Source organism: Pezoporus flaviventris, unplaced genomic scaffold (genome assembly GCF_033815535.1).
Source record: "Pezoporus flaviventris isolate CSIRO_AGI_PZ_B2104156 unplaced genomic scaffold, CSIRO_AGI_Pfla_v1 ptg000005l, whole genome shotgun sequence".
NCBI classification, from domain to species: domain Eukaryota; kingdom Metazoa; phylum Chordata; class Aves; order Psittaciformes; family Psittacidae; genus Pezoporus; species Pezoporus flaviventris.
In genome coordinates, this window is record NW_026892553.1 from 946,575 (window position 1) to 957,762 (window position 11,188).

General features: G+C 51.6%; 1 protein-coding gene across 3 annotated transcripts; it reads right to left on the minus strand.

The window, feature by feature from the left end:
* On the minus strand, window positions 1-10,115 carry LOC133265271 (endothelin receptor type B-like). 3 transcript variants are annotated; one of them, XM_061445606.1, is made up of 8 exons: window positions 9,977-10,115; window positions 6,362-6,889; window positions 4,537-4,649; window positions 3,853-4,057; window positions 3,057-3,206; window positions 2,004-2,137; window positions 1,234-1,342; window positions 1-446 (listed from the first exon to the last, which is right to left on the minus strand). In XM_061445606.1, the coding sequence occupies exons 2-8, from the start codon at window positions 6,872-6,874 to the stop codon at window positions 297-299; spliced, it is 1,374 nt and encodes a 457-aa protein (XP_061301590.1). In that variant the 5' UTR covers window positions 6,875-6,889; window positions 9,977-10,115; the 3' UTR covers window positions 1-296. The 3 variants fall into 3 exon arrangements, with proteins under 3 accessions (XP_061301590.1, XP_061301588.1, XP_061301589.1); XM_061445604.1 differs by having other exon boundaries at window positions 9,959-10,115; XM_061445605.1 differs by lacking the exon at window positions 9,977-10,115 and having other exon boundaries at window positions 6,362-8,044.
* Between the last annotated feature and the right edge of the window lie 1,073 nt (window positions 10,116-11,188).

Sequence of the window (11,188 nt, forward strand, 5' to 3'; positions counted from 1 at the left end):
GCCATAAGTCATTTGCTTTTCCTGCAAGGAAATGAAAAATCATGTGAGGATCTGCATCCTCTTCCCTCTCCTCCAGAAGTGGCTCAGACCAGGGGATGGATCGGAATGGTACAGAGCCTGTGTTCAGAGCTAGTCCCAGGGGTCTAGTGAAATGCTGCAGCTCCTTCCAGGTGGGTTATCACATGAAGACAAAAATTGTTCAGGCCCAGCCAGGAAATAGCCATGCGAGAGTAATGGAGGAGTCCTGCCATTCTGGCACAGAGCCTTCTCCTCTTGGCCCTGCCAGAGGCATGGCTTTAGGAAGAGCTGTACTTGTTACTCAAGCGGGAGCTGCTCCGGTCCACCCCAAGCTCCTGCCCGTTGGCTTTCCACTTCCCAACAGAGCCCTTGTCATCTGTCGGTGTAATGCTCAGAGTGGATCTTTGGCACCAGCAGCACAGGCAGGACTGCGAGGAAACAAAAGTGGGGAGAGATTTCAGGTGTGGGCTACAGGGTAAAACAGGAGGAAATATTCCCTTACTGATGTTGGCAAGTCAACCTGCACAGTGCCAGGCTGGGGATCGCAGCCTGCACTTCTGAACTTTGCCGTCCTGCAGATCTGCTGGGAGCAGGTTTTCCATGATAGGGCTGGTGAGGATTGGAAACAAAGACACCAAAATCTTGGGTATTTTTTGCAATTGTGTTTTCTTATCCTTGGGGGACAGAAAATACAGATAATGCTTAGCTGGGCTCAGCTCTTTTTGACACAGCATCTAGGAAGTGATTCCCTTCCCATCTGTTTCTGTCCCTTCTCATCTCATCCCCTTCCTTTCTCAGGGCTCCACTACTCCTGAATATGATCTCTGAATAACTTGGGATCAACGTTTAAAGCACCCCTTGTCTCTAGTCTAATGGTTTGTGGGGATGTTTCTGATTCAGAATGAGAGGGATTTTTTCTTTTGCTTGTCCTGCACTGGCAAAAGCATCCCCATCAGAGGGCAGCGAGCTCTGGCATACTGGAAGCTTCAAGGAGAGGCACCTAGCAAGGGCAAAAACTGGGAGAAATATGATCAGAATATGAGCAAATGGGAGAGCCCTGTGGGCTGGTGGCAGCTCCTTTCCACTTATCTCAGGAGCTCAGAAGTCCGCTGCAGTGGCGGTGCCTCTGTCTGTGCTGTGTCTAGTCCATGGGAGTTTATGCCAGTGTCTGTGAACAGACACTGTAGCCAGGAGCTCTGGAGGGATCAATCCTACCTGGAAGCAGTTCTTGAATTTCCGGCTGACAAAGTAGAGAGCCACAGGGTTGATGCAGGAGTTGAGGGAGGCCATATTGATCCCAAAGTAATCCATCACAAGGAGGAAACTGAGGCCAGAGGGAAGACAGGAGGGTAGGCGTGTTGGAAGCTCACAGAGCAGAGAACTGAGGCAGGGTTTCCAAACTGCCTGCACATTGCCTGGCCCAGGGGCCTGCTTCTATGGAGGGCTGGTGACTGATAACACAGAGCTCGGCACAAAACAGTCCCTCCCACAAATGGGCAACTGCCCCACGCTTTTTCTTGAGAGGCGCATTTCCTAAGGAAACCAAAAGCATGAGATCTGATTTCCCCTGGTGACTTTGACATTCTCAAACTCAAGCAGGCTCAAGTAGCCATGTCTGGTCTGAACTGGATTTTGGTGTGATGGATACAGAGGAGAGGGGAAGATGGGCACCTACCATGTGTCAGAAAGTGTGCACAGTCCTCAGATGTGCTGCATCCCCTGTAGCCCTTCAGGGAATGTTTCTCTGCCCAGGAGCCCTCTTTAACCCATAGCTTTATAGAAACATTTCAAATTTTAATTTCTCCTCTTATAATGGACCCCCACGCCCTTTGCTTCTGCCTGGGAGAGCAATGCCATCTAGAATAGGAGCTACTGAAACAAAGTGTTTGGAAGGCAACCCCACCAGGCTGCCATGAGAGCCCACAGAGCCTCCACCAGTGCCCATCAGGACTACCAGCCCAGTGCCCTCTTGCTGCTGTCCTTACCTGAGCAGTTCACATCTGTTGGGGTCCATCTGGTCATAGATGGTCTTCTTGAGGATGCGGCTGAGGTGGAGCGGAAGCCAGCAGAGTGCAAAGATCACTACAAGGCAGAACACTGTCTTGGCCACCTCCCGGCGCTGTGAAGAGAAGGTGGTCAGGGAGAAGGGGTCTGGCTGAGCATTAGAGTACAGATGTAGCAAAGCACCATCTCCCCATGCTGAGCAAGGGCCCTTCAAGTAATTTCTGTAGTCTGATGATACTGGGTACCCATTTTGAGTCCAAAGAACAATCTGCAGGCTCCAAATCCTGTATCATGAAGAAGACTCTGAGATCCAGGCTGCAGCAGTGTGCAGGGTATGAGCAGCACAATATGGACCAGATTCACACCATTGCTCTTGGTGACTTTGCTGGGGTGACACTTCCCAGAACATGGGGAGTATATCATAATCCAGGGGGATATCCATCATCCATTCACTCTTCACTCTATCTTACTGTGACAACCAGCTGGTCTGCCTCAAGGGATCACTCTGCAAAGGGTAGGAGGGGACAGTAAATAACTCTTTCCCTGTACCCCTTGTCTGTGATAAGGCATCTTCAGCATTCAGTCCAGTTTGGTGTGATCTGGGCTGGCATAGCATAGCCAAGGATAAATGACCATAAGAAGCTGGAAATCAAGCTGGTCTATGGTCATAAGGTTTGGGATGTCCTTGAAGTTGGGCACTGTAAAGCTGGATGCCTATCTCCCTTAATCCAGTGTGCCAGTATCTGTTGACCTCCCTCAGGCTATGTTAGCTCATAGAATCATAGAATCACATAATGGTTTGGATTAGAAGGGACCTTAAAGCTCCTCCAGTTCCAAGGCCCTGCCATGGGCAGGGACACCTTCCATTCGAGCCCCTTGCTCCAAGCCTCATCCAACCTGGCCTTGGACACTGCCAGGGATGGGGCAGCCACAGCTTCTCTGTGCTCATACATGTCCTTCACAGCACATGTTCCGTTCAATAGCTCTCCCTCCTGTTTGGAAGATACCAGTTTCTGCCTTCTTGGTTTTCTTACCCGTTTCATGTGGTCATTCAAAGCAGTTCTCATGCCGTTTCTCTTGTTCAACATCTCGCATGACATGAGGGTGTAGAAGATGCCAGTGCATACCAAGGGGAGGCAGAAATAGAAGCCAAAAAGCCACCAGTCTTTCACATCACGGTAGAACTACAGGCAAAGGGAAAAAGCAACTGGAAAGTGAGGAAAGGTGAGGGGATAAGTGGGGCATGAGATGACCCAGGCCCTGATGGTGATGCTGGCCCAAATCAGACACTTCTGATGTGTGGAAGTGTGTCAGCTCCTGTGCTAAGTGCATGTATCTTCCTGCAAGGCACATGTTCTAACATAAAGCAGTGAAGGCTGGTTTCCATCTGGCTGATAGTCCCATTTAGCACTCCTGTGCAAGAACCAGTTGCAAGGAGCTCTTGTATATAAGGGTTTTCATTCCCTTGCTTGCCCTTAGGGGGCCCTGTGATAAAGGTTACCCATGCAGACTGGTTGTGGAGACCCTTTTTGGCCTGTTGGGACAGTGAAACAGGTTCTGAAGCTTCCTGAGATGTGTTAGGACCTTCTTATGTGGATGGTGAAGACATGACATAGCATAAGGATGATAAGGTCTGATTTCTGGCCCCATATTCAAAGCAAGTCTGCCCCTTGCCACTACAGTCCTTTGTCTGATACTGCTCTCCCTGTGCTCACTCTGATGGCTAGAAGAAGCCATATGCAGAAGCATCGAACCAAGGAGAGAAGGTGCTTCTGTTGCCTGTGTCTCCCTCCCCTTTGCACTGCAGCTGGGGTGCAACAGAGTACTTACCATCATGAAGCTGGATTTCTGTTCGGAGGCAAGCATGCACACCCACAGGTGTTGTTCCCAGTAGCTGAGCTCCACCATGTCGAAGGCTATAGCTTCAGGCACTGCAAGCACGATGGCCACTGCCCAGATCAGCATCACCTCCACTGCCTTCCACATGGGGATTCCTATCCCCTGGATCCGACTCCAGGATGCCACTGCTCGGTACCTGCCCAGTGTGGGGAAACACAGCACGAGTAGATTAGAGTGGGAAAAGCAACTGTCAGGAAGGGGCTGAGAAGGTGCAGATCAGAGTTGCTCCCAAAAGCCCTTCCCTTATGCCTTCCTTCTCCACCCTTGAACCTTCTCTTTCTGTGAAATGGGAAAGATCAGATAAAAGGGCTTGATGGCAGCTATCCTTGGCCAACATCTACTTGCCACTGGGGAGATGCCACCCTTCCCCCCCACTCCAGCAGTTGTTCCAGCAGATCATGACCCTCCCCTCAACCTTTTCCAGCAGGATATAAACCGTCACCAGAGTCAGTTCCTGTTAGATTTCAACTCTACGTGATAGCACTTTGTGCCCACTTCTAAATTTGTCCCGGGACAAAGCTGCCCTCCACTCTGCCTTTTAGTTACAGAGAGGGTACCTGCTGTAAGTCAAATATGGGTCAGGCTGGGCAGTGCAGCTGTAGAAGTGCTTCTCACCTGTCGATGCTGAGAGCACAAAGGCTGAGGACCGTAATGCCCACCGAAGCCTTCTGGATGAAGGGGACCAGCTTGCACACCTGCACGCCAAAGGGCCAGTCCTTTGCCAAGAGCTGGGGAAGAACCACAGCATTAACAAGCTGCTTCAGGAAATCATGTCCGGCTTTCTGGCCAAGCAGGTGATTACCCACAAGGTGTGAGAAGCCCACAGAGAGCAGCTGAAAGCTCTCTGAGGTTCCCTCACTGGGATTACGCAGAGCATGCTATCCAGTGTTTTGTGTTGAACTGGGAACTGTTCGTTTCCCCAGGGGCTCATTGTGAGATGTGTTGACAGTTAGAAGGATGGTCCAGACACCAGGACCTGACCCCAGACTCTGAATGGATCTGAATCCTAAATGCTGCAATGGGCTTTGGGTTGCAAGGACAGCTTCTTTTGGTGCTTTCAAAGCCACCCTTACCATACTCTGGCCCTCTACCACACTTAGATTCCTTATAGAACACATGCTGGGGCCCCAGGCTAAGCTGGGGCAAGCAGTGGGTTTCAGTGGGGACAAGATGCTCTGAAGGCAGAAGAAATCCAGGGCACTCCCTCATAAGGGTGAGAGTGAACCTGGGTTCACAACCTGACACCTGGAACCCACCCCGAGGTTATCCCTACTCATTCAACCAAGCTCTTTAGTTTGGCCTCAGCAGCAAGACAAATCAATCAGGAGAACGTGTCTGTTTCGAGCTAAAAAACCTATATAGTTTTCAGTCCATTTTCACTTGAAGCGTATCTACTCACAGTGATTTCAGACCCTCCGACAGCCACATCTGGTTGTTCTCAACTTCTTCCTACTTCAAATTTCTCTGCCTTCTCCCCCCCAGCATCCAGCCAGCTTGATTCAGAACTCCTCTGGGACTCTGTTTCCACTATCAAGGCCAATGTGAAGCTCTAACTCCATCTCACAGCATTCCTTCCAACCCTTCATAGAAATCTATGGCTCCAAAAACTCAAGCAGTGGGTGAGAAAGAGCTGTAATGGCTCGTATGCACCTCACAGATATTGTAACACTTCTGCTCTATACCGAGGTCTCATTCAGGTCTACTGCAGAGCTCAGGTATCCCTGCTTCTATTTTGTGCCTCCTCTCAAATTTAGGAGGCAGTGCTCCTGCAAGAAGCCCCTGGTTTATAATACAGCTCTCTTCCTTGTTTCAGGAAGAGTCTCCACATTTATCTAAAATAAAAACTATATTTGCTTGAGGCTGCACGTTGAGAAGTGTGCCCAGTGCACAAGAACAAGAATTTTTGCTCAGCTGAAATTAACATTGCGTTGTAATGTCAGAAGACTGCAAGTGATTCTTGTAATTTTAGATGAGACTTAAAAGATCTGGAAGGTTGTATGCTTGTGTGTGTCTGCATAACACAGCTGTAGCTGGGAACACCTCTGCTTTCCCAGGAATGTACTCCGAGATTTTTGTCTATGTTTTTCTCACCCTTTGGAGAGCAGAAACACCCTCCCTGCCTCCCTTGCCAAAATGTAATGCAATAAGGAGCAGGCTTATTTTGATGCCTCCGTCCCCAGGGCACAGAGGCAGGTGGGAGCAGATCATAGAATCACAGACTGGTTTGTAATGGAGGGAACCTTAAAGTTCATCCAGTTCCAAGCCCCTGCCACGGGCAGGGACACCTTCCACTAGAGCAGCTTGCTCCAAGCCCCTGTGTCCAACCTGGCCTTGAACACTGCCAGGGATGGGGCAGCCACAGCTTCTCTGGGCAACCTCTGCCAGATGCCTCTGCTGCAATTGCCAGGCTTCTGCAGCACTCATGCCGCATGGAACCTACCTTATACACATTGATGGGTAGAGCAATGAGGATGTAGAGCAGGTCTCCAAGTGCCAAGCTAGCAATGAGGACATTTGGCCCATTCCTCATGCACTTGTTCTTGTAAATGATCCTCAGGAGTGTGGTGTTGCCGATGATCCCCACTATGAAGATGGTGCAGGACACTATGGTGTTGATGTATTTGAAGATGTGTCTGATATCTGCGGGCTTCACACACACAGGCAGCAGGGGTGGCTCAGAGCTGGTGCTCCCAGAGACGCTCTCTGTGTGGTTCGACTGCCTGTTATCCTGGAACAGGCTTGGCTGGACCAGGCTGTAAACCTGCTCCTGGCTAAGCACCTCAAAGGGGATGGTGCTCTCCTGGAAAGCCCTTGGGGTCTGACTGTGTGCCCCAGAGAAGAGGCAAGCCAGGAAAATGGCCAGAGTGGTGGGAGCTGGGATTTTTGCCATTAAGGACTGAACATCAAAGCTGGCTGCAGGAGTCCTCATAATGCTCGTGGGATGCCTTTGCATGGGTCTCAACTGGATCTGCAGATGGAGAGAGGGACAACGGAGAGAACAGGATGAGCAAGGGAAGGAGGAACGAGATGAGAAAGTCAATCATCACAATGAGAAGAAATAACTCCATATTAGATCCCATCGGGCAAAGCCAGACCCCTGCATGTGGGAGTCTTTGCTCCTAAAACTAAACATGCCTGCTCAGTAAAACAAACTACAAGGAAAACAGTCTTTTATGCCTCTTACCCAGTATCTCAGCAAATGAGGGCACCTGCCTTTTCCGAAATCAGCTCCTGATCTTGGTATTGCTGCTCACATGGCAAATTTGGCTTCTATTTTATGCCCACCCCACACTTCTCATTCAGTTCTGACTGAAGGAGCAGTTCTGGGGCACCTGACCTGTCGACACCGGCACATCTGGGCAATTCCACAAACCCCATCCCAGGGGGCACAGACCCAGCAGAACCTTTTCTTCCAGTTCATGCCATGGGAAGTCTGGAGCCACACTAAAATCCCTCTCTTCAGCAGAGCCCATGGGCTACCACAGGTCACTTTCCAGTGCAAAGTGGAAAGACCCAGCACAGCCTTGCTGGGAACTGTGATGGGAAAACACTACAAGGGTTTTTCCAGAAACGCTTTGTTGATACCTGATATCTTACTCCAGTTTATGTGTGAGCAGTAGAGCCCCTCCTTCCCTATCCTCATCATTGTTAGTTGAACCACTTCCTTTCCAAATCCACTGTGTCCATTCAACTCAATACTCAGGGATATAAATCTCCCTGTGCTGTGTGCAGCTTTGACTGCTGAGCACAGTAGTCTCCCAAGCTCACCAAGGCGGGAGCACTGCTAATAATCATCACCAGAGTGGGTTCTGCTTTGTAAATCTCAGCCAGTACCTTCTGGCAGGACTAGCTAAACTTCTGCTCCACAACCACAGGAGGAAGCTGGGGAGGCTGTAGCACTGTCCTGGCATAAGGGAATTTGTGAAAGGGGCTTCTGGATGATCCAGATATGATCACCTGTGGGAAGTGAGCCCAAGGAGGGAGTGGAAGATGTCAGCACCCTGCCAGTGTGTGTCCCAGACAGGGAGAGATCTTGGGTGCCCTGGTTGCAGTGGGTGAAGAACTGTTTCTCAAACTATGAAACTTTACAGCTTTGAAGGAAGGAAAGATTGCTGTGCTAGAAACAGGAGCTTTTGGGGGCTTCCTTGGGATGCGCTCTACTGTGGAGAAGCCAGTTAGGCAGGAATTGGGATACCCGCACAGGATTAGAGATGGGACTTCCATCTTCCCTCTGACTCCACCCAGCAAAGTTGGGATCTGAGCCCAATCAGCCCAGGGATCTGCTCCCCAGAACCATTCAGCCAAGGCACTCCTGAGCTGTAGCACAGTTCCCCCACCCAGTACCAGGGAGACCCCAGGACCAGCAATGTGGGTATGGTGGGAGGATGCTGTTCCCACCTTGGGAAGGCTTGACCAAATGAGCCACCAGTCCCATCAGGTAAACCCACAGCTTCTCTAGATACAGCTGTGCATTCATTGTGTGTTGAGGCCTCAGGATGGGCTTTTTAAAAATGCCTGGGCATGCAGATAGCTGCATGCTGGGAGAAGAAAGGGAGAGAAATAAATAACCTGATGGAGCACAAATCCGACTCATTGGAGACCTGGGTGCAAATTCCTGCTCTGCCTTAGTGCAGGGGACTTTAGTCTGCACTCTTGCTAAGGTCCTCAGCTCTCTGTCCTGCCCCAGGCTACACCAAGGGCAGTTGTCTCATGGGTGGATGCTCTGACCGATGCTCTCCTCTCCTCCCCACCATGCCCACAGGACTGCAGCTTATCAGAGAGGGCATCCAGCTCAAAAGTCCTGCCTGGGATCCTTGAGGGTCTGGGCAGCTCACAGCGAACACCTTTGGATGGCACAGACAAGTGTCTGCCACTCAGGGCGGTCGGGGGGGGTTGGAGAAAGCTCCTTGAGTCAGCAGCCATCAGAGTGCTACCACAGCATCCCTGGCAAGTCATGTCCTGTGCCCTCTGCAGCAGTGGCTGCTGTTGTCTGCTCCCCTGACACAGGACTACAGAGCCTGGTGTGGCTGTTCAGCCCCTGGGTATTTGGCAGAAAAGCTCATGTGAGTGTCACAGGACACGGCTCACTGGACCCTGCCCGTCCCCTTCACAGCGCAGCACTCCCCCCCCGGCCCAATCTTGACTTAAAATCCAGCAATTCAGTAAAAGAGAACCGTTGTTTTCTCCTGCCCATTTACTTCTTGCCCTCCACGCTCTCGCATCTCGGAGTGCTTAGGAGCATAACCCTTCCTCAGCTGGGGGGGGGAAAATGAGGCACGACAGAGCATCAACAAGACAGTTCATTGCCTAGATGTGAAGGCAATGTCAGCATCACTTGACCCCAAATCCTCTGGACTTTGCTCATATTGCTGATTGTCTGGGGAAGCAACTCGGTGCCTGAAGAGGGCACCTGCCTGGCTGGGGTTCTTCTGTTAGCAAGCAGCTTAGACACGTGGAAGTGGAAATGCCCTTTATGTTGTGCTGAGTTCAAACTGCGGCTGAAACCACTGGAGTCAGGATATGGACATTGCAGAATGACTCCCAGAGAGGAGATGAGACTGACAAACATTGCCATAGCCCTGCACAGCTTCTGCCTTAAAGGTGCCAGGTGCAGGCTGGGGGGCTTAGGTTTCCTCTTGCCTGGGAGCCCACCACATCCCAGGCAGTATCCTCATCTCAAGCCACCCTCTCCACCACAACACACAGGGCAGGCTGCCATCAAGAACAGCTCTGCTTGTGCTGTTCTGCCAGACTAACCGCACCAAACCCAAACCAGACCTTTTCTGCAAGAAAAAGCATTTATTGCAGCAAAAATGGCATGGGTGAGGGAAAAGAGGGATAAAGGCAGATGACAACACCACATCCCCAGATGCTTCCCTGACCTGACCCCAGTTTGGTCCGTAAGCAGAAGGACCTTCCCCCCCACCAAGGTGTGCTGGATTTTTTCTTGTCCATCCTCTCCCTGTCCCTGCTCAGGCACCATGGTCCAAGTTTGGGAGCTGGGGGGGGGGTATCTGAGGAACATGCAAAAACTCACCCTGACACGAGAAATCACCTTGTTTGCAAATCAGCACACACAGAACAGCAAAGCTTCTCAATGCAGTTCAGTCACCTTCCTCGTGACCACAAACTTCAGGTGCTTCTGGGATCAGCTTCTTTCCCTTCCCACTTCACAGGCTGCTGGGCATGTCCTGCAGGCCCGGGGAGAACTGCGACGTTGTAGATCCTGCGGCGTGCTGTTGCATATGGGCTCGTGCTCAGGGGAATGTTTCTTCCCTCTCCTGACGTGCTGAGGTCTCTGAACGGAGGGGTTGGTTATATACAAAATCACAGGGCTCCCCCCGAGCCCAGCCCCTGTGACCAATGGGCGAAGCGCGGGACAGGGATGGAGGAGGGTGAAGCCGGAGAACCGCAGCGCAGCGCTGCCCTGGGAAGGAGGCGAAAACAGTCAAGAAGTGAAGCTCGAGGGGGAGGGCGGCAGCGGGGGAAGCTGCCGTCGCAGAGCAGCCCCGAGGCTGAGCTTTGGGGAGGGAACCTGCACCCCCGACCACCTTTGGAGAACAGAGACATCAAAGCCTTCTCTGCCCAGGGCTTATGGAGGCAGCTGCTCCATCTGGAGCTTGTGGGGGAATGCTGGGGAGCAAGGAAGGCAGAGGGGACTCGTGGTTTCCATTCCATCAGAGAGCAGAGTTTAACAAGCCCTTCCTGAGGTGCTGAGGAGAGACAAGCCTCACTTTTCCCTCTGTCGGTCTCCCCGAGCCCTGCTCTAGGTGAAGCAGGCTGGGAACAGGTTTCAGACCATGCTCTCATCTGCAAGCAGCTGTGCTGTTGTCTTTTCACATGGCAGCTCTGGGGTCTTTGCTGTGGTTCCTGAGCACCCTGAGCTGTCTGATGGCTCAGGATGCAGGGCAGGACCTGAGCACTGGTGCTGCTGTAGGGTCACACCAGCCTCCCCCATCCACCACACAGCCAGTCCAGGCTCTGGGCACCGTCCTGGCTTGAAGACTCCTCTCTGCTCTCCACCTGCCTTTGAACAGGAAATCATGACCAGTGCCTTCATGAGATTCCTCATGTCATTCTCCAAACCATATGATCCTGCAGACAATCAGTGCTGCTGCACAGCTTGCAGACAAACCTGCTCCCAGCCTCCTGGGCTGGTGTCTTTAAAGGGCATGAGGAGGTGACCTCCCACCATTCGCTAAGGGAGGCTACCCCTCTGCACCCTTACACTCCCAGACAGGTCAGGAAATATGCACCTCAAATAGCT